The sequence below is a fragment of the Rhamphochromis sp. 'chilingali' genome, assembly GCF_963969265.1.
Source record: "Rhamphochromis sp. 'chilingali' genome assembly, chromosome: 2".
In the NCBI taxonomy this organism is placed as follows: Eukaryota; Metazoa; Chordata; class Actinopteri; order Cichliformes; family Cichlidae; genus Rhamphochromis; species Rhamphochromis sp. 'chilingali'.
Window position 1 is genome coordinate 59,068,504 of NC_137930.1, and position 22,345 is coordinate 59,090,848.

A 22,345-nucleotide genomic window follows, 5' to 3' on the forward strand; every position below is an offset into this window, starting at 1 on the left:
TCATTGGCAGGGCAGGGGAGGAGGAGCCAGGGCAGAAAAGCAACTGACACACAAAGAGAGTGAAACATCACTCTGTATACATAGCTAACTGGGTTGATAACAAACTTATTAATACAAATGAGATGACCTTGGACTTGGTTTTGGTTAACAGAAAGTATTTCCTTTTTCAGTTTTCTGTGCGGAAATAAAAGTAATAATTTCAAGGAACTTATTAAAGCAGTCTAGTGATTATTTTTGTGATTTCCCACTGACAATGTCAAGCTTCAGATGTTGAAAAAATAAAAGTGAACATAAAGCAACTCGTTACTAAAGCATCCTTAATAAAATGTGGAACAGTAGATAGTTTTGTTTCAACATACACCAGAAGGTGGCGATAGAGACAACATAATACATGGACCTGCTTGTCAATATACTGTACATGAGTGACGTGTTATAAATGTAGTGGTGGGTCTGCTGAACACTTTTGTTCAGTTTGCTTTCTCAGAGAAGAACAAGCTGCTTTTTTACTCGTCATAGCAGGTAACTGAATATTTCAGTGGGTATATTTTGATTTTGATCTGTTTATTTATTTTGCCCTTCCTGACACAACATCAAAGAGATTTGTGTCTCCTCCCAGGAATAAAATCTTGTTAGGTCAACATGTAAACCATTATATGATTCATACAAAACTGTGCGAAAAGTCTTAAACACCCCTCACTTATTTACATTTTGCTTCCAAGGTGCCAGATTCTCTCATATTTCTTTAAAGAGGTCTTGAGCAATAGTTCTCCAGGTTTTCTTAAGTTGACTCTACAATAATAATAAAAAACAAAAACATTTTGGCATGGTGTGCACACACTGCCAGTGAAGTAAAAACACACCGCGAGGCACTATCAGTCATAGATTGGCCTCCCCAGAGCATTGAAGCAGTGTGGGATTATCTTACCAGAGAATGAAACACAAAGGACGCAAACATACAAAGGAGAGCTTTGGATGTCCTTCAGTTAGCCCGGAGAACTATTCCTGAAGACTACTTAAAGAAATTATAAAAAAGCTTGCCTTATAGAGCATAGGCTACGTTAAAGGCAGCCATAACAAATACTGACTTTAAAATCAGCTGCGATCAGTATAATATTTAAGTGTTTCCTGTCAATAATCAAAGCCCTTGTCCAAGGAAAAACAGCCTTGAGGTTACTACACAACTTTACAATGAAGAACAAACATGAAAAACATGGGGGTCTTTTATTATAAGTTCATGTGTTTATATATCAAAACATCTAAAGATAAACGTAAATCTAAAAGCACATGAGCTGATTCTAGCTGCAATGAATACAGTTTCATCTTCAGCTGGCCTACAAGGCAGCACTGCTGCATGTGTTGGACTGGAAGTAACAGAGGAGCATTGGCTACTGAGATGTGAGTGTAGGCAAAAAAGAACAGCCCAAAAATATACACAGAAATAAAACAGAATACGGTCCAGTGGTTTTTTTTTCACAGGTCATAGCAAGGAGACTTTCAGAGCAGTCTTTCTCTGAATTGCCCAGCACCCCCATTGTTAGGTTTAGCCCTAAACCACTGAGCAGTATAATGAGGAGTAACATGATAAAAAGGAGTTTCCATTTATGTTTCCTTTCACACCACAGGTATATGCAGTGGGGACTGAAGGGTGTGCCTCCAGGCACAGACAGGAGAAGGTTATCTGAATAGTCCTCTCCCTCCCTCCTCCACCCTCCTTCTCTTCCACTTCGCCTTGCAGCTCTCCTCATACTGGTCTGTTGCGCTTCAGTTCACTGGGGGAAGGCGGGATACGGTCTTCCAGCTTTGTAAAGCTGGTGGAATGGCTAGGCTTTTTAGAGTGCTCCTCAGGACCCTGTGCTCTTTGTCTTGGAGGCAGGGTTAAGCACCGGGCTTTGGCCCTGGAGCGTGGCTGTTGGGGTGGAGGGCCTTTCAGCACAAACAGTTCAGTTGAGGCTTTGTGCTGTTGGGCAAGTAGAGGCTGTGTAGATGATGCGGATGCCTGTGTGTGTGTGGGAGATAATGGGCTGGGCGAAGCTGATGATGAAGGGTCCAGGGAAACCAGGGGAATAAGTGTGGACTTCTGCTGGAACCTGGTGAGGCTGGTGGAGTGGCTGGGCCTTGGCAGGCTGTAGCAAGCCTCAGCCCCTCTGTGGCGAGAAGGCAGGGTGGAGCATCGGGCCTTGGCCTTTGAGCCTGGCTCTCTGGGAGGAGGTGCAATTAATGAGAAGCTCTTAGTTTCATCATCTGTTGTTGTAATCCCTTCCGTGGAGATCTTCAGACTCTGGGATGATCCTCTTTTACACGATGAATGTGACAGAGGTTCAGCATCTTTCTGGCATTCTTGTTTGGAGCCTGAGCGGGGAAGCTCCATATCTTTAATTGTGCCCGATGAGGGTTCTTCATCTATATAACAAAAAACAAAAAAATGAATTGTACGATGCAGACAATATGTTTCACAGACAAGATGAACAAAGAAAGAAGAACTTGTGCTCTGTTATTAAATTGTCTCCTCTTACCTAAGAGGCCCAGCTCACTCATGAAGACGTCCAGATCTACAGTAAAATTTTCATTCTCAACTTCCTTTGCTTCATCTTCATTTGTTCTCTGCCCTCCTTTCTCCTTTTCATCACTTTCCTCTTGCTCAAACTCTTCCTTTCCACCTTCTTCCTTCCCATCCTCCTCCTTAACATCTCCTTCTCCTTCCTTTTCTGTTCCTTCAGCCTCTCTGTTTTCCTCTTCACCTTCATCTCCTCGCTCTTCTAGACCATTTACTCCACCTTCTACCAATACATTTCCAATCTCTGGATCACTGTCACTATCTCTGCTCCTTGCATCCAAATTGATCTCAACCCCCACCACTTCCTCTTCCTCCACTTGTACTTCTTCTTGATTTTCTGGTGGTGCCTCCACCACAATGTCTATGTTGGTGGGGAAGTAGGGGGCTGAGGGTTTTGTGGAGTGAGTTTTGGCACGTGCTTCTTGGTCTTGAGTCAGCAGAAACTCCATCAGCAACATGTTCTCTTTCTTCAGCTGTTCCCGCAGAGATCGTGGTACATCTGGGATCATCCAGGCAACTAACATGCTGAGGAACATGGCAAGGTTCTGATAGAAAAAACAAGTAACAAGAGTTTAGATTTTTATTTTTAAAGAGGGTTAAATAGTTTTGAAAGCCAAAAATGTATTTGTTAAAATAATTTTTTTAAAGGTACCTATGGTAAATGGTAAATAGCCTGTATTTGTATAGCGCTTTACTTAGTCCCTAAAGACCCCAAAGCGCTTTACACTACATTCAGTCATTCACCCATTCACACACACATTCACACACTGGTGATGGCAAGCTACATTGTAGCCACAGCTGCCCTGGGGCGCACTGACAGAGGCGAGGCTGCCTATAGGTAAGAAAGCACTATTTTGCTGGATTAACACTGAATGCCATTAGGCAGTTTGCACACTCACTGAGATCACTTTTTATTATAAACAGATAAATATCAGATAAATAGGTCTGGTCACAGTGAAATAGAGGACATATTAATATAAATTATCCAACTTAATATCAAAGACAACACTACTGTCAGATAAAAACTATCAGCAAATATCAGAAGAGGAAAAGTTGGACTGGTGCATCTCTACTTATCTATACATTATATTAACATCCTTTGAGAAGTCACATATCAGCGGGATAGAAAGCTATTCATGGATTTAAGTAAAAACAGAGCTGGAGATACCCTTTCAGACTAAGTGTAGCATATGTCCTACTGTAGCTAAGTAATATTGATACCTGGAAGAAAATTACGAAGGCCAGTTTTGCAGCCAGGACAGACCAGTACTGTTTAGAGAAGGTGTATGAATCTGTTGCCCACGGAGGATCTCTGTAGTCTTTATACCTGACAGAAAGATACACTGTGAGTATTAGCACAGAGAAACATGTGAGAGCACGGAAAAAAATACACACAAAAAAGCTAAAAGCTATCCAAGCCAAGATTTGACAATTTCTTAAAACTCATCCTTGCACACATTTACAGTAAAAAATAAAAACAATTCAAATCCTTTCAAATCTCAAAATTGATTCTTATACTTCTTTTTCTAACCTCTTATTAATTTCCACACAAATACTCCACAAAAAGTTTTATGAATGTTTTGTAAATGCACTAAAACAAAAGCCTGAAACGTCCCATTTTATATACATTAAGCATTCAGAAGTTTCTCTCAGTACTTGGTTAAAGCAGCTTTGGCAACAGTCACGGCCTTTCTTTGGAATGATCTTACAAGTTTGGCACATGATTGTTTTGGAAGCTTCGCCTATTCTTCTTGGCAGAACTGCCTGGTGTCACTGCACAGCCACGTTCCCGTCTCTCAGGTCTTGCCTGTGGTTGGGTCATTCTAGGCCGTGTTTTTGTGTTTGGGGTGGTTATTTGTCATCGGTTGCAAAAGACTTTCACTGAAAATTAACATTTTTTTCTGCAAGCATCTTTATCACTATCCCGTCTTGTCTTCCACGCCTTGTTGTAATAAAAACAAACAAAAAACAAAACATAAACATCCCCATTGCATTACGTTGTCACGAGTGCCTTAGTCTGTACAGACAGTGTTAATGAAGTCGGATCTATTTTCTCCAAACAAAACTATAAACTGCTTGATAAGAAACTGCTCCAAAACTTGCTACACTACCACGAGGGCCTGATTGGTGGACTGCTACACCAGTGATGGTCCCATCTCCACATAAGGATCTTTCATAGTGACCACTCGCTCATTATTTAAATGTGTGAACAAGTCCACGAGGGGCTGGGAGACGATGCAGATATGCTCTCCCTGGCGCTGCGTGATTTTCTCTTAGGTGTTGAATTTCCATGCACAGCTTAAAAGACATGCATGTTAGGTTAAATGGTGATTCTAAACTGTCTGTCTGTTTCTATGTGTTGGCCATGTGATGAACTGCCAACCTGACCAGGATACACTCTGCCTCTCGCCAAATGACAAGTGAGATAGACTGAGAGAGGAATAATCCGTTAAGAAAACTGCTGGCTGTGTGGCTGAATGGATGGATGGAAATTTTGAAGCGGATACTGGATGGATATGAGCATGAATCACAGTATGTCCCTCAGCGTCTGCTCTGTGATAAGCCACTATCATACAGGATACGCTACGGTTTGGCCTTCAATCTGACATCCACCATCAACAGGAAGAATTTATATCGACAGGTGTGTGCCTTTTCATATAGGCTGTACCCAGTTAAGTTGCTGAAACATCTCATTAATTTTTAACAGGATGCGCCAGAGCTCAATTATAGCCCTGTAAGGTCTGAATACTGAAGTAAATTGTTATCTTTAATACATTTAACAATACCTTCAAAAAAAGTTTGCTTTGTAATTTTCAAGTATCCATGAAGACTGATGAAAAATGAATCTGACACATGACAAAATGTGGAAATCTTGAGGAAGTCTTTTTGTATATGTTCCAGGTAAAGCGCTAAGCTGCTGGACTAAAGGATTTAAAGAAAGTTCCAGGTAGGTCAAGGTTAATAGAGTGACTCTGACCTGCACATGGATACTCCAGTGATAAGGGTGGTGTTTGGCGCTGTGCCAGAGGGGAAGTTGCTGACATCGAAGTAGGACAGCGAGTGCTCCGTGTATCCGCTCATGGTGCCATTAGCGCTGTACATGTACTGGTAAACCATTCGTGGAACAAACTCTGATGTGAAGGAGATAACAAATGCCTAGAAAGACAAACAAGGGGTGAAAGTTACATTAGCAATAAATAACTTTATGGTCCAATAATAAGAATAACGTAACATTGGTAATACTGTCTACTTTTTTGTCTGTAGCTTTTAAAGAAATATTACACTTTAAAAATAATTTGGTGTTTTAATTAAATTTTTGATTTATGTCTGTGTTAAAATATTACAATATGTGATTTGAACAATTATACCTGAGCCATCAAATTGACAAGATTTGTCAAATATATTATTGTCAGGAAGGGTTTCTGGTGTAATCTGCCAAAACAAACACGTCGAGCTGTGGCATCCCTTTGAGAATAAATTAGCCGAAAGCAGTTTATATATAGATCCAAGCACCACAGATGAGTGCTCCACCACACAATAAAGGATAGTGGTAAGCAGCATGTTTTGTTTTAAAAAGTGGGTTTTTTTTTCACCATTTAAAATGCAATAATATCTACATAACTATCAAACATACAATAAACGTGACATAACAAAATGAATTGTAGACAAAATCTAAAAACATATATATAAAGAAAGTATTATTCCCCTGATGTTTTCATATTAAAAAAGTGTATTATTTTGAAAGAAAAAATGATAGTGATGACATCACTCAATTCCCAGCATTTCCTCTGACATATTTACTGAATTGCTCACAATAAGACCAATGCCTCTTTTCATTTATAAGAACTTTTCTCTTTTATTTTATAATTTCATAAAAAAGGTTTAGTTTAAGATTTTACCTTACCTTTAGTGAATTGTAAGAAAAAGAACAAAATAAAAACTGATTAAATTAATGACTCCAATTTACAGAAAACATTTCTTTCTCATTATTAATCCTCCTTTTGTTTGGTATCTCCAAACTGAGTGGGGCTTTTTTTCCGATCACATCAAGCAAGGTGTTTAATATTTGATTTCGACACATTAGTAATTAGTAACTGTGTGGGTTAGGATATATAGGATTGCGTTATTATTCATTTTTAACTGTAACTCTAATATTTATATTGTTATTAGCAAATACACAAATAAACAAATGTCAAACAGCCACAAGCTGAACAAACCAAACTGTAAATAATAAAATGAAATCTTGTTTCCTTATCCTAAAGAGGCTGAGGAATAATATTTTGTAAAGCCTTTAAACTTGCCAAAAGAATATGGTAACACCAGTGACAAGATGAGTGACAAATAAAAAAGGAAATCAGTAGTTTTAAAAATTTAATTTGTTGCATGTCTGTTGTGAAATTTGTAGACCTCTAAAAGAGCCAACCAAAAAAGTCCCGACTATTTCAATTTGCAACTTACATTATATATTATATTATATATTATATTATATTATATTATATTATATTATATTATATTATATGTTTAAAAGTACACTTTGTTACAACTGTTCCACATGTGTTTGCAGCATTTCTATGCTATGACACAGAAATGCTGCAAACCAGCATCAAAGTGAAAGGAGGAAGATTTTAAGTATTCTGCAAATTCAAGTATATGAGCAATTAAAATAATTTAAAGCTGCATTAAAGTTGCTTTTGAGCTCAGAGACCTGCAAATTGTGCCACACCTCTAGCTGCCATAGAGTGCCTTGTTACAATATTATGAATTTCAGTAAACAGAATTTAATTCGATGGACTGAACATTTGCACTTATTCAGCAAGGACATAGCAGCAGCATTAAGTTGCAGTTAAACTGGAGTTCCCTTCAGTATACACTTCTCTGCCAGAAGTCAAAGGTTATAGAGAGAAGACTCATACACGCACACACACTTACATTGGTGATGACAGAGAATTTGCTGATTCCACAAAGGATGTTGTACCAAATCCCTGGAGATAGCATGCACATGAAAAGAGACAAAGGGGAGGAAAGAAGTGTGTCAATCCATGTGTATCAATGTGTGTGGGCATGCGTGTATTCATGTAAAAGAAAGGAAAGAAAAAGAACTTGATTAGAAATTTAGGGATAGGGTTTTTTTTAGTGTCACATTCACACAGAGGAAGACAGAGAGGACATGAGCACATGTGAAATCTGTACCTATGTCTTTGCACCTCACAGCATCGGGACGCCGGATTTCGGTGACAAATTTTGCAGCGTCGAGGCGAATCTCGATGACATTGTTGAGCAGCGCAAACGCTGGTGCCAGCGGGAAGGAGGCCACAAACAGAGTCACAAACCCATACTGGATTACTGTATATGTCAAGACATGCACACATGGTTACATGTTAATGCAGGTTCGTTGCAGTATTGAATGATTTTGTGAATAAATATATATCCAAGGGACCAGAAGAGACTTACTCATTTCCATGTATTCTGGACTGACACCTTCAAACGGTTCGAGGGTGAAATCCTTGTCAAACTGCTGTTTCGGTCGCTTCTCCTCTGTTTCACTGTCCTCATCTTCTGCTCCTCTATTCTTTCCTTTTTGTTCCTGTATTGTTCTGTACATCTTTTTCAACTTACTGTAAAACAGAAAAGATATATTTACAGAGTCAAATTACAGATTCAAATTCTGTACATTAAGCAGTATCTGGGAACACTTACGGTACGAGTATCTCAAACACATTGTTTTGGATGAGTTGTTTTCCGAGCATGATCATGCTGAGCTGGATGCACAGCTCAATGAGGCAGCCAGGAGGGGCGCACTGTAGAAGGCAAAACACACATTTACATAAAAGACTACAGATCATTTATCTTACACGTACATACACAAAACAATAATCACTGATGTGTGTAGTGCAACAAACCTCCTCCATGCGATAGTCTCCAAAGACATAAACATAATCGCCAGGCCGCCCAGCAAACCTGTATGAGGAGAGGACCAAGTCACGTGATAAAGGAATGAAGACACACAGTGCAGAGTGAGTAGGACAAACTCATCTCAGCAAACTAATCATGGGGCAAAGAGTATGTTTGTGTGAGACAATATATATGAAATGTAGCATATGAAGAGGAAATATATTTAATTTGAATGCAATTTTCCATTCCTTTGCTAAGTAAATACATTAACCATATAGGAAGAGAAAGATTGTGTTGCCTTATGCAATTTCAACAGCTTAATTTCTATCATACTCTGTCACAGTCTGCATAACTATTGCCATTAAAACTGTATAAAAATGTATTCTTTCACCATTTTTTAACTAAACACTGGCATAAGTGAGATGACAAAAGATTGAAAGTGATAGTACTCCATTATGACTTTGTGGTCACTCGCATTTTTCCCTGTTGGCTGTATCTTGGGCAGCAAAAGACGGCAACAGGTTAACCTGCACTCGACCCATGATTACAGCCTTCCCTGTTTGCTTCACAGCCATTGGATACAAGCCAGACATTAGAAAAGTATCTCTCCTGCAGTGCTAATTTTAGAAAACTGGTGACAATCAAAATGGTTAATTATCTCTACCTGTGAGACGACAGACAAAGAATAAAAATGCTGTGTAGTCCCACATCAAATGGGACCCCAGGTCACTTTATGAGCTTGTGAAGAAAGACAAAAATACAGACCTGCCCTTGAAGAAGGCCACATAGAAAATTGGTGCAAAGGCGTTCATGGATTTGAGGAAGAAGGACTTGAATATTAGTCTCTCTTCAAACTCCTCCGTTGTCTTTGGAAGTTCTGTTGAGACATGACTTAATTCTATTCATTCCAATTACAACTTTAAACACATCACCTGCATCATCAGTTTCTTTATACTGGTTACGTTTCACTAACAATATCACCAAGACCTGTTGTACTAAAATACATGGTGAAGTATCTAATCGTGTTAGATGATACAGTTAGTTACATGAAAATTAAAACTCAAACAGCAGAAGGCTTAAAGACAGATCTTGTAAAACAGAGTGGACAATGTTAGAGCTGTCTCAACAACAGTGACACCGTTATAATCAGTAAAGATGTTTCTAGAATAGAATCACTGTGGCTTCGGGTGGTTTTCATCTCTGTGCTGTGTTGCCAGTTTTGTGTTCATACATATAAAGATAGATCACATGTGTGTCTTCACACCTCACCTGCTTAGGATGAGGTTATGTGCTGGAGTGTGAGACTGTAGCCTCAGGTTTATACTGTCAACTGATAATTTTGTGACAATGAGTTTCAGGTAACACAAAAGTAATGTAACAAGTACTGTAATGAATTACTTTCTCCAGGGAGTAATCAAGTAATATAAATTCAGGAAAATGCGGTAATGTGTAATGCCTTACTTTCTTGAGTAGTAAATTATGTTTGCTGGTGAGTGTCCAGTTTTATAACTTGTTTTACCTTCAAGATTTTACTGCTTTCTGTCTCCAATTTAAACAATTTCAATGATTAAACTTTCTAACAGCATTAAAAAAGTACCAAGCTCAGTTAGCCACACGGCGATCGCTCCGTAGACCTCTTCCAACACCAGAACAACCAGCATATTGAGGATGATGCCTGTGGTTGTGACTGTCATCCTAACGCTGGCCTTGGCCTCCGGATCAGGGTTCATGGACCACACACTCAGCATGCAGATGCGGTAAACTGCCACCCCGAACACCGCTGAGAAGGTGATGAATATCTGAAGACACAAAAAGTTTATAAAAACTTTAAAGTTTATATTAAAATATAAAAACCTTCTGATTACTGTTAAATACAAACAAATAAAAATACAAATAATGATAATAATAATAATAATCTCCCTTAAGAAATCAAATCAACAAAAAAGAAAGATAGAAATGTGAGAATAAGAAGAAAGTATGATTGCAGTACCAGCAGTAGTAAGGTGGATATATTGATGAGATAACCTGGCATGTGATCCTCTATGTCCAGTGACTCGGGCTCTTGCTGCCAAGAAAACATGCATATTATTTTTGTTCTCATCATCGGTATATGAGTTAGCACTGTGCATTAATGCACTGCACATGTTCTACACACACACATGCACACACGTTTTTGTTTGTCTGGCAGGTGCGTGTTTGCCATCTCAAAGGACAGAAATCCCCTCCCCTTCTTCCTCTGCTCCCTTTTCCCTCTCCAACAGTAATCTGGGCTAATCTCAGGCAGGTAAGCTGCTTTGGACTCAACCATCCACAGTAGGTGTAGGGGGGTTTATTATGAACCAACATAAAGTCATACACACACAGGTAGTCTATATTAAATCTACAATATATGAAAAACCCAGATAAACTGTAAGATTTGCTTTTCTGGCAGTAATTCACTTAACTTCATTGAGAATAAAGTAAATCGGGGAGTGACATTATCTGCTAGCAGTAATGAAAGAAGTTTAAATACAGCCCTGCCCTTTACCCCCAGCAGCTCTGTCCACAAAATGTCCTGTCACTCAGGGCAGTGTAGTGATACCTGGTAGGCCAGCATCTGGTCTGTTTCTCCATCTCTACCGTCCCCAGACTGAGTCATCTGCAACAGAGGAAAAAAGACACAGTGAGTGAGTGAAATCTGTGTCTTTTGTGTGGCAAGTTATAAAACTGAATGTGAATAAAAACACACATTATACCTTTTTTGCAGACTGTGCTTTCATCTTGGCTTTTTTCTCCTGCAGTGCTTCTTCATATTCAGGTCTCAGCTCCTCCTGCAGTACACACACACACACACACACACACACACACACACACACACACACACACACACACACACACACACACACACACACACACACACACACACACACACATTTAAAACACATGCACTAATGTCTGGCATCTGCCATTACAAAACCATTTATTTTGTGTGAATTATTTACACCTTTAATGTAAGTGATTTCAATCTGCAACTGTGACCATTAACTGAGTTTTTCAATTGCTGATGTTTAGTATTAAAATTCTTAACTGTAGATACACAACCCATTAAATGCCAACACATTAAAACATTAACAATGAATTTATTTCACAATGCATAAAAAATGGCTACAGAAACTTGCGGGTAAAGAAACCTGCCCACCTGGACTCGCTCCTTCGGGCAGGAGACAAAGTGACGAATGAAAGAGGCAGAGACAGATATGCACACACAGTTAGAAAGGGAAGAGAGAGAGTAAGAAAGATTAGCTGTTTTCATAAATGAATGCTGTTCATGAACTCTGTAACACACAACAGATAATTCTCTGTGTTATATATTTATTCAAAAATAGTTCATTTGAATAAGAATTTGGAAAAAAAAAAGATGGATGGACGGTTCTGGGGAGGGGCCACATGTCGTTGCTATGAATTTCATGAATTTCAACTATTTCTAAGACACACTCATTGGCTAGTTTATTCAGTACACCTTGCTAGTCTCTGGTAAAGACCCACTTGAGCCTTAGACTTAACAAGATGACAGAAACCTTCCTGAGAGATTTTGGTCGATATCAACATGACAGCATCACACAAGTTGCTGCAGATTTGTCGGCTGCAAATTCAACATGGCAATCTCCCATCCCACCACATCCCAAAGGTCCCCAATTGAATTGAGATCTGGTGTCTGTGGAGACCATTTGAGCATAATGAACCCCTCGTGATGTTCAAAAAACCAGTATGAGATTATTTAAGCTGTGGGCCATGGCATGTTATTCTGGGGGAAGCAGCCATCAGAATAACATGGTCATAAAAGGATAGACTTATATTCAGGCAGGCTGTGGTGTTAAACAATGCTTAAGTGGTACTAAGGAGCTAAACGTGTTCCAAGAAGATATCACCTACATCATTAAACTGAACCGTTGACACAAGGCATGACAGAGTCTTTCTGTTGCTCATGTTTCAAAATCTGACCCTGCCATCCAAATGTTGCAGTAGATATGGACCTTTTTTTTTTCTACTGTGCACCTTTGGTGAGCCCAGAGTAACTGCAGCCTCAGTTTGTAGTTCCCAGCTGACAGGAGTGGCAGCTATCCACTTCAAGGTTTGATGTGTTGTGCACTCAGAGATGCTCTTCTGCATTCCTTGGTTGTAACAAGTCGTGATTTGAGTTACTGTTGCCTTTCTGACCTCTGGCATCAGTATGGCATTTTCTGGATATTTCTCTTTTGGACTTTTGGATCCTTCTCTTTAAATTTTAGAAATGTTTGCGGGCGAAAATCCCAGTAAAAAACTAAAGTAAACAGTTTTTGATACTTGGACCTGGATCTTGGATCTGAGATCTATAACCATGACATGTTTAAAATCACTTTATTCCCCATTCTGTTTGAATTTTAGCAGAGCATGTTGCCTAACGTCTATATGTTTAAATGGATGGAGTGGATGAATGGAGCTGATGTTATGCGATTGGATAGCAGGAGTACCTAATGAAGTGGCTGGTCAGGGTACATTCTCATGTACGTCCGCTGGATAATCTCAAGCGAAGTTCAAACAGCTATAGTTGTTCTAGGCTGTGTCTGTGTATGTTATGACCCTGCTTTGTCATACTATCCAGGAAATACCCTTTAAGAACTCGCCAATCCCATTACCACACTTAACACCCTAAACACATGGATACATGGGTGCCTACAGGTATGTGTATGTAGGGGATGGGCGGTGTTCTGAAACAAATGATAATCTACAAGGTAAACCACAACTTATCCCTGCCGTCAAGTGTCAAGAGGTTAAAACTCTGGGCTTGACTTACATGGGTTATAAAAATAGAAAGTGAAAAAATAAAATTACGTAATAATTTGATTGATTTTCATTTTCAGTTATTAGAGCATAGTTTTTTTTTAATTGTACAATATGCCAAATCTACTTCATTACCTCCTCATCCTCGAGGCTCGTCAGGTCCCACGTATGTTTCAGATACATCTGCCGCCTTTTCCAGTGCTCAAGAAACCATGCAGCTACAAAAAAATGAACATAAGGAATTCAGAGAAATTAAAAAAAATATAACGATTTAAAAAAAATTATTTGCATTCACTAGGTTAAAAAAAATCTATTTTGGCAGGAAATTTATTCACAAACATATCCTAAATGTGAATGTGTTCAGAAAATTAAATAAGCCTGTTTTTTTACAAAATAAGTAGCTTCATATCTTAAAATGTATATCTGGGTAAACTGAAAGTTGAATTAAGAAATCTAAGTGTTTATTAAATGTCTGTCTATCTACTGGAGTTGCTGTGTTAAAACTTACTGCGTATGCTGTAACAGGGATATGCATTAAAGTGTGTATAGTTACCCCACAGAGACATGAAAATAGCAAAGAGGACAGTGGCTCCATTGTCAAACAGGTATGAAGCTCGGGCCAATGAGCACACCGAACTCAGACGCCAGTAGTCGCACACGCCATCACAAAGTGGACACATGGTGATGTTCAAGCTGTCATTACACGTCTCCTGACTTAAATACACATGTTAAAACAGCACATGCATAATAACATTAACACTGTGTGTCAGTAATACACTTTTGATAAGCACAAACAGATTTGAAGACTAATTAGTATCTACCCACCTTGGCACATTGGTATCCACAGTAAGTATGCCGTATAGGAAGACAATGATGCCCAGTACTGAAGGAGGGATGAGGAGCTGAGTATAAACACCCAGCCATGCAAAATACAACCCAATCTGTTCTCCAAAGTACTTTCTGTAAACAAAGGAGCAACGTGCAGGCTATACATTTTTGTCAAGTGGAAATGTGAAGAGCCAAGGACATATGCTATTTTAGACTCAAGCGGTGTTCAATTTAAAAACACAAGAAAAAACTGATCTCACCTGAGAAACATTAGAAACCTTAACGTTTACTTGGCACATCTATGAACTTTATTATTAATAGTAGAATTAGTACTTTTAGTTTAAAACTTTGACTTGGCATCTCATCTATAATAATAATAATAATGATAATGGCAAGCCTTAAACACCTATATTGTTTCTTAAAGATCAGTATTAGTGGCTGTAATGAACAATACACTAAAAGCTAAAGCTATAGCTAGAAATTCATAGCTCAGTACCTGATAAGATCTACAGGCTGGTATTTATGCATGACTCCATAGTTAGCCCATTCTTCATGGAGGAGCTGAAAGATGCACAAGAACATGACAGAAAAGTTTATAACAGTTAATAACTAAAATGTCAGATGCAATGTTTTCAGGCCTTTCATTATAAATGTCAGACCTGTGGACCTCACCCAGGGTGTTGATAGTAAATAATCAAACTGTATTAAGATTTGATTATGTATGAAAGAACTCAAACTACTGGATCACATATAGATTTGTACATTGTATTATTTTTAAAATATGTTAGCGCCTAAGCGCTCTGAAGCTTGGTTAGCAACAGCAAAGATTTTATCCCTTAAATGAATGTATCACCTCCATCGACGTCATCAAGGATGTTCCAGAGGGAAAAAACATTTTGTCAACACATGCTTATCCACATCCAGTTAGAGAAAACTCACCTGTCTATCATTTCTCTGATCTTTCCGTCCTCTCCTTGTGAATGACCCCTAAAACAGAAAAAGTGATCAGCTCTTTATAAGACACATAGTGGTTTACTTTAAATCATATTAAATCCACAGGATTGAGTGAAGATGAGGTTTTTAGGAGTTGTACATTTTTTTGTTACTTATATACAGTAACTGAGCAGAACAAAAGCACTTCAAGCAGAGGTCTTCATTTTACTTACGTCATGCAGAGGGAAAGCAGCAACATAGACACCCCGAGCCAGTAAAGAGTTGATGCCTTACAACACAAGAAGGTAATGTAACACACAGGCAGTTTAGCTACGACTGTCAGCATGACTCTGAACAATATGAAACAGAAAAAAAGTAGATCTCACCGGTAGTTTGGCAAGAGTGTCTGCAAGTAGTACGTGAAATAATCTCAGCTACCTAGAAGCACACGTAACATAGTATAGAAATTTTAAGTGAGCTCATTTATATTTAAACTTTAGATTTCAGAATCTTTTTTTCATGACAAAAACTCCCGGACTCACTATTCTGCTCCGCGTCGCATTGTCAAACAGAGTCTCTGTTGACTTGATGTCATAGCTGTAGGGACAAAATAAATTAGGGTTAAAAATAAAGGCTGTTCTCAAAAGTTTTGCGAATGGCAAGTTCCTTTTTTGCGTGTTTCAGTGGCATACAAAGTTCTGAATTATCTTTATATTAAAATATAATACCTACTGAATACCACTTTGATTTTTCAGTCACCAATAAAACTATGTGTGTCCAAAGCTAAGATTGTCCTTATTATTTACCAGTAAGTGTGATCATCTATGTACTCACAGATGGAGTTTGTCTCTGATAAAAGGGTGTTTGAGGGTTTTAAAATTGACGCGTGTCTGGGAGTCCCTCTGGATGTCAAAATCGGGGACGTCCGGCTGAAATGGTGTGTTGATTTTAGTGGCAACAGAATCCCACATCCCAGCAATGCCTGTCCGTTTCCGCAATTCACATTTCTACAGAAAGACGACACACATGAAAAACATTTTGATCAAAGCTACTTGGTCATTTTCCACAGTTTTCCAAACTGCAAGTCCCCGAACCAAATTAAAAATCTCAAAAAAAAAGCTCAAAATGTACTAAATAAAACTGGAATTTCACTGACCAAGATATGTTACTGACTGCGTGAAACTGCTGACCTTTTTTACTGCGACTTTGATCTTCTGCAGCTCCGCTTCTCGGCTCAGTATTGACCATGGGATGTGCAGTCGAATAAACCCCATGCCGTTTGACCTCTGCACATCAGCACACATATTGCCAGAGAGAGTCATTAGAAATGTGAAGATGGCAAAAAATTACATTCATAACTAAAATATATGCTTCTCTAAACCTGTCAGGATGACACATTTGATTATATTTGATGAAGCTGTTTTGTAAGAAATCCCATTATCACAAATCCAGGACCACTCAATCCTGCAAAGTATGGAAAACTGCAGATAACTGTTGGGACGCTTTCCTGCAAATTGCAATGATGTACCCAATTATCGGTTCTGATAATACGAAATGTGGTCAGTTACTGAGCTTCTTGAGCTCTGTCTTCCTGTCTGCCAAAGCAATTACTGCAGTGACCACATTGCTAGGCAGGTACAGCATCACAAGCTCAAACATCACCTCCCAGATATGGCTATGTTGTGCATTTACAGCAGTAAATCCGTAACAGCCTTTTTCACATGTATCCTGAGCCTCAATGGGGACAAGTAATGAATATTGTAAAACATAATAATGTTATTGCTAGCTTTAATAACAAAAAACCTTTCGATGTTATAGCTAAGACATGATCAAGCACACTATTCCTTTACATATAAATACTTACTAGTCGCAGCCAAATACATGTATGTGGCAGCCAGCACACGCTTCACAGTATTAACTCACTGTTTAATAAGGTCCTATAATCTGGCCTTTGGCTTCGCCCTTACAATCAATGCTCTTAATCCCCATGTAAAACAGCAGCCAATTTAACCTACGAGCTCTGCACAATCAAATAGACAGACAGAAAAATCACACACTAAATGCATTTATGTGCAAAGACACAAATAGGATAGAAACAAACCCTTTGTACATTGTGTTCATGAAAAAACAAATCCGGCACTATTTTGTTGTTAGTTGTGTATTTTTTAATTTATTATTCAATCATACACCACTGAAATTAAGCATTCTATTGTGCAGACGAGGCTTCTAGCTTCAGCGGGCAGGCTTATGGTTTACCTGCTGGGCAGCTGTCCAATCATAGGATTTGTGGTCGAATCACTTAAGGGCAGTCCAAAGCTGTAAACAACAATATTCACTGTGAAAGCTCTGTAAAAGCACATACACACCTCCTTATCACGCTCAATCTGTAGCCCAGCCTCCAGCAGGCCTGCTTCAAACTCCTCCCTCATTAAAGCTTTTTCCTCCTCAGTAAGCTTAGACTCTTCCGCGTCTCCCGCATGAGCTCCCGGCTCCCCAGACTCTGCTTCCGCTTCCCATCGACCTTGTATCGGGATTGGCATTGGTATAGGTATCGGTAGACTCCCGTTAGATGAAAGGGAAAGACGCGACTTTGATGTTCTCCTTTTTTTGTATTTGTAGCAAAGCACGTAGTCCACTTTCCTCTTGCCATCAGCAAAAAAAAGCCCAGGGCCAAGCTCAATGCCAGACTCCTACCAAACCAGAAAACAAATATTATAATTTGGCTGAGTGATGAGATAAAGGCTGTGATTTTAGGGCGAATACTGTACAGGCAACGTGGCAACAGTTTAAATGTGACATCTCCAGAATAAGAAAGCAGAGCTGTAGGAGGAAAAGATGCGCTACAGACGTGGGATGTTAAAGCCAGCGTTCAGGTGCAACCATACCGGAGGTGGAGGCTCGTCATTGTCATCGAGGTTGACAGGGCCTCCATTGGCGGCGTCAAGTCCGAGCCCAGACAGTGATCGGGCCAATGAAATAAGCTTCTGTGAGTGAAAGGACGATGACTCACTCATTGCTGTGGTTAAGGGCATACATTCGTTTCCGTTTCATCCCTCTGTGGGCACATGAAAGAGAAAACAAGAGTTAAGTGTTGCCAAAGGCCTGCCAGGAGAATATTAATATATAACTTAATGCAACTGTTTTGTGCTCTCATTCCTGTAAGTAAAACTTATAAGTATGACTTATAAAGTGATGACATGTTATCTAACATTCATTAGACCTCCTAATTAAAAGAACAAGGAAGCGAGTCAAGGTTTATTTTAATTTACCTTTAATTATTATGTTTTTTTTAAATGCCCATTTAATTATATATCAAGTCAAGAAGACTTTTTTTTTGTCGACCTAACAATATACACTCATGTATACAATGGGATAAAAAATCATTATTGTATGGGAAAAAACAAATAATAATAAATGTTGTCTTCTCAGTCTTGTTGCAGAAAATATGAAATATTTAGATTGATCCTTAATTTAAGGTCAAATAATATATCTGAGAAAACAGTAGGGGCTCTTTCAGACTGACAGATAAACTCAAAGCCAAAATTAAGCTGTCTTGTCTCCCTTTTTTTTACTCAATTGAAGCTGTAGGCTCAGATTAAGCCCACACTGCAATCCAAGCAGCACAGGCTGCAATCTGTTGGGACAATTTGGTCGCTGAGCTCAGACTCTGGTGCTAAAGAATGAAGCGGCATCTCAAAAGACTGTGACTCACACTCTCGCTATTGCTGTGAATCCCTTGAATTCACAGAAATAAAATATGGAGTCATTTCTTTGGCTTGACTTGGAACTCTACATTAACTTTTCAGCACAATGTAGACTTTTACACAGCTCTTTTTGAGGCTTTTGGAAGGTTTTTTTTTTGAGTCTTTTTAGAGCAGATCAGGTGAGGCATAGCAAAGAGCAACAAAGTCAGCTATAAGAGTTAGACATTGTGATCACCAACCCAGGACAGTGAGGTTTGTGGCCCATGTGAAACCAAAAGGCGAATTTGACCTTTGCTTTGAGCACGTTTGTGCATACTAATGCACTGAAACAGGATCAGAGCTCGTAAGATTAAATACGTCAATTTCACTTTCATTATTATTGTTTTCTTCGAGCTTCAGTTATTCAAAAGATGTAACAGTCCATTTAGTTTTTCTTAAACGTAAATTGAAAAAACAAACACATTTTATAATAAACTATGACTAATATTTTAACAGCGGCTTTACATTTCACTCTGCACAGCCAAGAACAGCATCATCCTTTCATCTCTGTCTGATGAATTCTCCTAAAAAAAAGTGTTTAATAAGTATAATGCTTTCTGTTTTTATTCCTCCCTTCTATCCCCTCACAGGAAAATGTTTGAAAAAACTAGCATTGCTGAACATAGTAGTATAAGATCACATGTCAAAAAAACTGACAAAAAACAGTTACAGTCCATTTCGATGCAATATAATATTGTCCATGTGCTTTGAGATACTATTATATTTATGTTTCTGAAACTGATAAGAGGTTAAAACATGTCAAATCTGAAAAAATCTTTCTCTATTTAAAAACTTTTATGTTGTCACCAAAACATCTCAATATGTGTTTTGATTTGAAATCTTTATTCAGTCTGAGTGATTTTTTAAGCAATATGTAGTTTTTCCCCCCTGCATGATCAGTACAGTACATTTTCTTTATCACTATTTGTATATTGTCATATTTTTAATTATCATAGCATGTTTTTCAGTGTAATTTGCTTAGTTAGGGCTATAATTGATGTGCTACTGTATAAAGATGTACAATATAAAGAAAAAAATTTTTTTACTCAGATGCTACGCTAAAAAAATGTTTTGGGGGTCAGGGGATCTTCTTCTGTTTTTTCTGGAGTTTTGGTTGCCAACTGATGATGTTTTGTTATAATTCCTTTCATCTGTTGACCAATTAGAGCTTCAGAAAAACAATGCCAGCTATTTCTTTTCCTTGGAAAATTACCTGAAGGATTGAACACAACATTTTTAAAATTTAAATTTTTTAAATATTAAGATTACTTCTTGGAACCGAAAATGGTCACAATGTTTGCATCATGATTACACTTTGTATGTTGGTAAAATTGTATTAAAGTCCTACCAACCTAAAATACTAAGCCTCCAGTTACACAATTACACTAACAGCCAACAAACCAGCATGAGTACAACAAAAACGACAACAACTTCAACAGTCAATCCCCTTACACATATACACAAACATCCACGATAATCCCAGTTATCCAAGAGTCAGCAAACACAGCTTGACACACACTGGCAAGACATTGCAGGTAAAATTGCAGGTTACTTTCTTTTCTTCTGCATTTTTAGCACAAAGTAAACATTCAAAACAGATATTGATGTTCCTGTTTGACTACACATGGTCTATTGGACATTTATGATTGGTCTGTTTAATTATGTAATGTAGGTAGGGTGTTTTAGATTTCTCTCTAATAATTTTGCAAACGGGTCTGGTTTGTTGTTTTAATTTCATTTCCATTGGATGTTCCATATTTTGAGCCCTATTCAATTAGCTTATTAGTCATAGTGCCATTTCTTCTGTGGCTGAGATTCTTGCTAAAACTGTTCATATATAATAATATTTATGCACACTTTGCAGTTAACCGAATTAATCATGTCCCATTAACATACCACAGAGGTCCATCATTAATCTGCTGGAAATATTAAGCCTGGAGCTTGGGTGCTGGACCACATCTAAAACTCCTTTCTGTGTGACAATTAAGATTTAGATTCACACAGTTCTCCTCTTTCCTCTCGTAGATCCTGAAACCTTCCCCACACTTCTGTCATCATCTAAAGCCACCACTGACATCAGTTTCCCCCTCCCACAACACTCTTATAGATTTATGCCTCTTTCCAGCTATTAGGTCAAAACTAAGACCTCAGATCTAGAAAAACAAAAACAAAATACAACTGGATTAAAAAAAAATTGGTCAAGAAGTTCTCTTCTAAGAGAATATTATTCCCCCAAATTATCCTTTTTGGATTTCATCTTTTAATCAATAAATTAGCATCTTAATGATAGTGTGGTGATTGCCCCTGACTACTAATATTCTCCTCATGTTTTATTTATTTGAATATTTTTTACTGACTTTTATCCCCCAAGTCTGTTTTATGACGTATTTGTCCTCCTTTCCTGGTAACTTTAAAGCAGGCACCGGAGGAGTGACAACAGAATTGCGTGTGTCTCAGCATGGGGCTTATAGGCCTGTAAGCTTGCTGACAGCTCAACCCGAGACGCCGGGGGTCAGATGTACCTGCACACTAACTTTAATGTGGCGCTGTTCTAATACTGTCTCTCCTGAAGCACCCACCCATCGCTAATTTCAAAGAACCGCTTGTTACTTTCCAGCACAACAACAGCAAGGAGAGCTCAAAATGACTTGCATCAAACTTTCACTCGAGCCTACAGACTATCATTGAAGCCTAAATCTAAATCAGCATAAAAACATCGACAAGAGACGTCATCAAATTATCTAATTTTCATTTTGACTAATTAATCCCTGGGCAGTTGCTTTGGTGATTCGATAAATATGTTTAATTGGATGCTCGTTGGCGCAACAGTTGTGCGCACGCAGATGGTGGTTTGGGGGAAAAAAACAGTCTCAGCACACTGACACGCACCACTACATCCATCGGGGGATTTCAACAGTAGCAGTAGCTCAAGTCATGGGTATTGTAAACACTTGCAAATAAATGAGTGGTAAAGTCCAAATGACCCTTATAAATCGGACACCATAGGATATACCTGTATATGCCTCAGTGCTGGATAGCAAAATGATGCGCGCTTTTTTTAAAATTTGCACTTCCGATGAAAGAAAGCGAAAAGAGGACTCACCAGTACTCGCGGAGGATCAGGTCTTCGCCAGGGAGATGATTGACAAGACGCGCGATTTGCACAGCCTGAGGGGCTGAGATGGTGGACAATCCGCGCGCGCTCCCGCAACCCCTGGCTTATTGCGCGAGCACAAGACGGCTAATTCCCTGACCGTTCCATACTGAACGGAAGGAAGGTGTGAAGCATATTACTGGATACAAGAGGGGTGTGTGAGTGTAGCTGTGTGTGTTTGTAAGCTAAGAGGGAAAGGGTTTACAAGTGACCCTTGAAACTGAACCTCGGCTACCCTCTGTAGGCTCTGAGACGACACTGAAAAAAATGTCAAAAATTATATAATGCCATATGTAGTAGTAATAATACAAAATATTTTAAATAAAAAACTTACATTAGCACTTATTTTGACTTTAACTGTCCTGCTTCAACTACCTGCAGTGGAGATGTAAAAGGTCTTAAAAAAAGACATAAAAATTCATAGTGAATGTTTCCTGCTAT

General features: G+C 38.6%; 1 protein-coding gene across 1 annotated transcript; it reads right to left on the bottom strand.

Annotated features, from left to right (window-relative positions):
• Positions 1-828: 828 nt before the first annotated feature.
• On the bottom strand, positions 829-22,031 carry ano2a (anoctamin 2a). The gene is made up of 28 exons (XM_080876432.1): positions 21,854-22,031; positions 17,893-18,062; positions 17,374-17,697; positions 16,198-16,293; positions 15,842-16,014; positions 15,550-15,604; positions 15,394-15,445; positions 15,241-15,296; positions 15,014-15,061; positions 14,571-14,635; positions 14,072-14,206; positions 13,800-13,960; positions 13,382-13,464; positions 11,625-11,636; positions 11,182-11,256; positions 11,028-11,084; positions 10,437-10,511; positions 10,044-10,245; positions 9,212-9,323; positions 8,455-8,512; positions 8,252-8,352; positions 8,006-8,169; positions 7,745-7,897; positions 7,484-7,536; positions 5,532-5,710; positions 3,776-3,881; positions 2,514-3,099; positions 829-2,400 (listed from the first exon to the last, which is right to left on the bottom strand). The coding sequence occupies exons 2-28, from the start codon at positions 18,037-18,039 to the stop codon at positions 1,742-1,744; spliced, it is 3,987 nt and encodes a 1,328-aa protein (XP_080732558.1). The 5' UTR covers positions 18,040-18,062; positions 21,854-22,031; the 3' UTR covers positions 829-1,741.
• Between the last annotated feature and the right edge of the window lie 314 nt (positions 22,032-22,345).

Coding starts and splice junctions, on each gene's coding strand:
- ano2a (XM_080876432.1), bottom strand. CDS start 18,039: ATGCCCTTAACCACAGCAATGAGTGAGTCATCGTCCTTTCACTCACAG. Junction 16,294..17,373: donor AGATTGAGCGTGATAAGGAG/GTGTGTATGTGC, acceptor GCTGATGTGCAG/AGGTCAAACGGCATGGGGTT. Junction 15,062..15,240: donor CTGCTTTCCCTCTGCATGAC/GTAAGTAAAATG, acceptor TTTCTGTTTTAG/GGGTCATTCACAAGGAGAGG.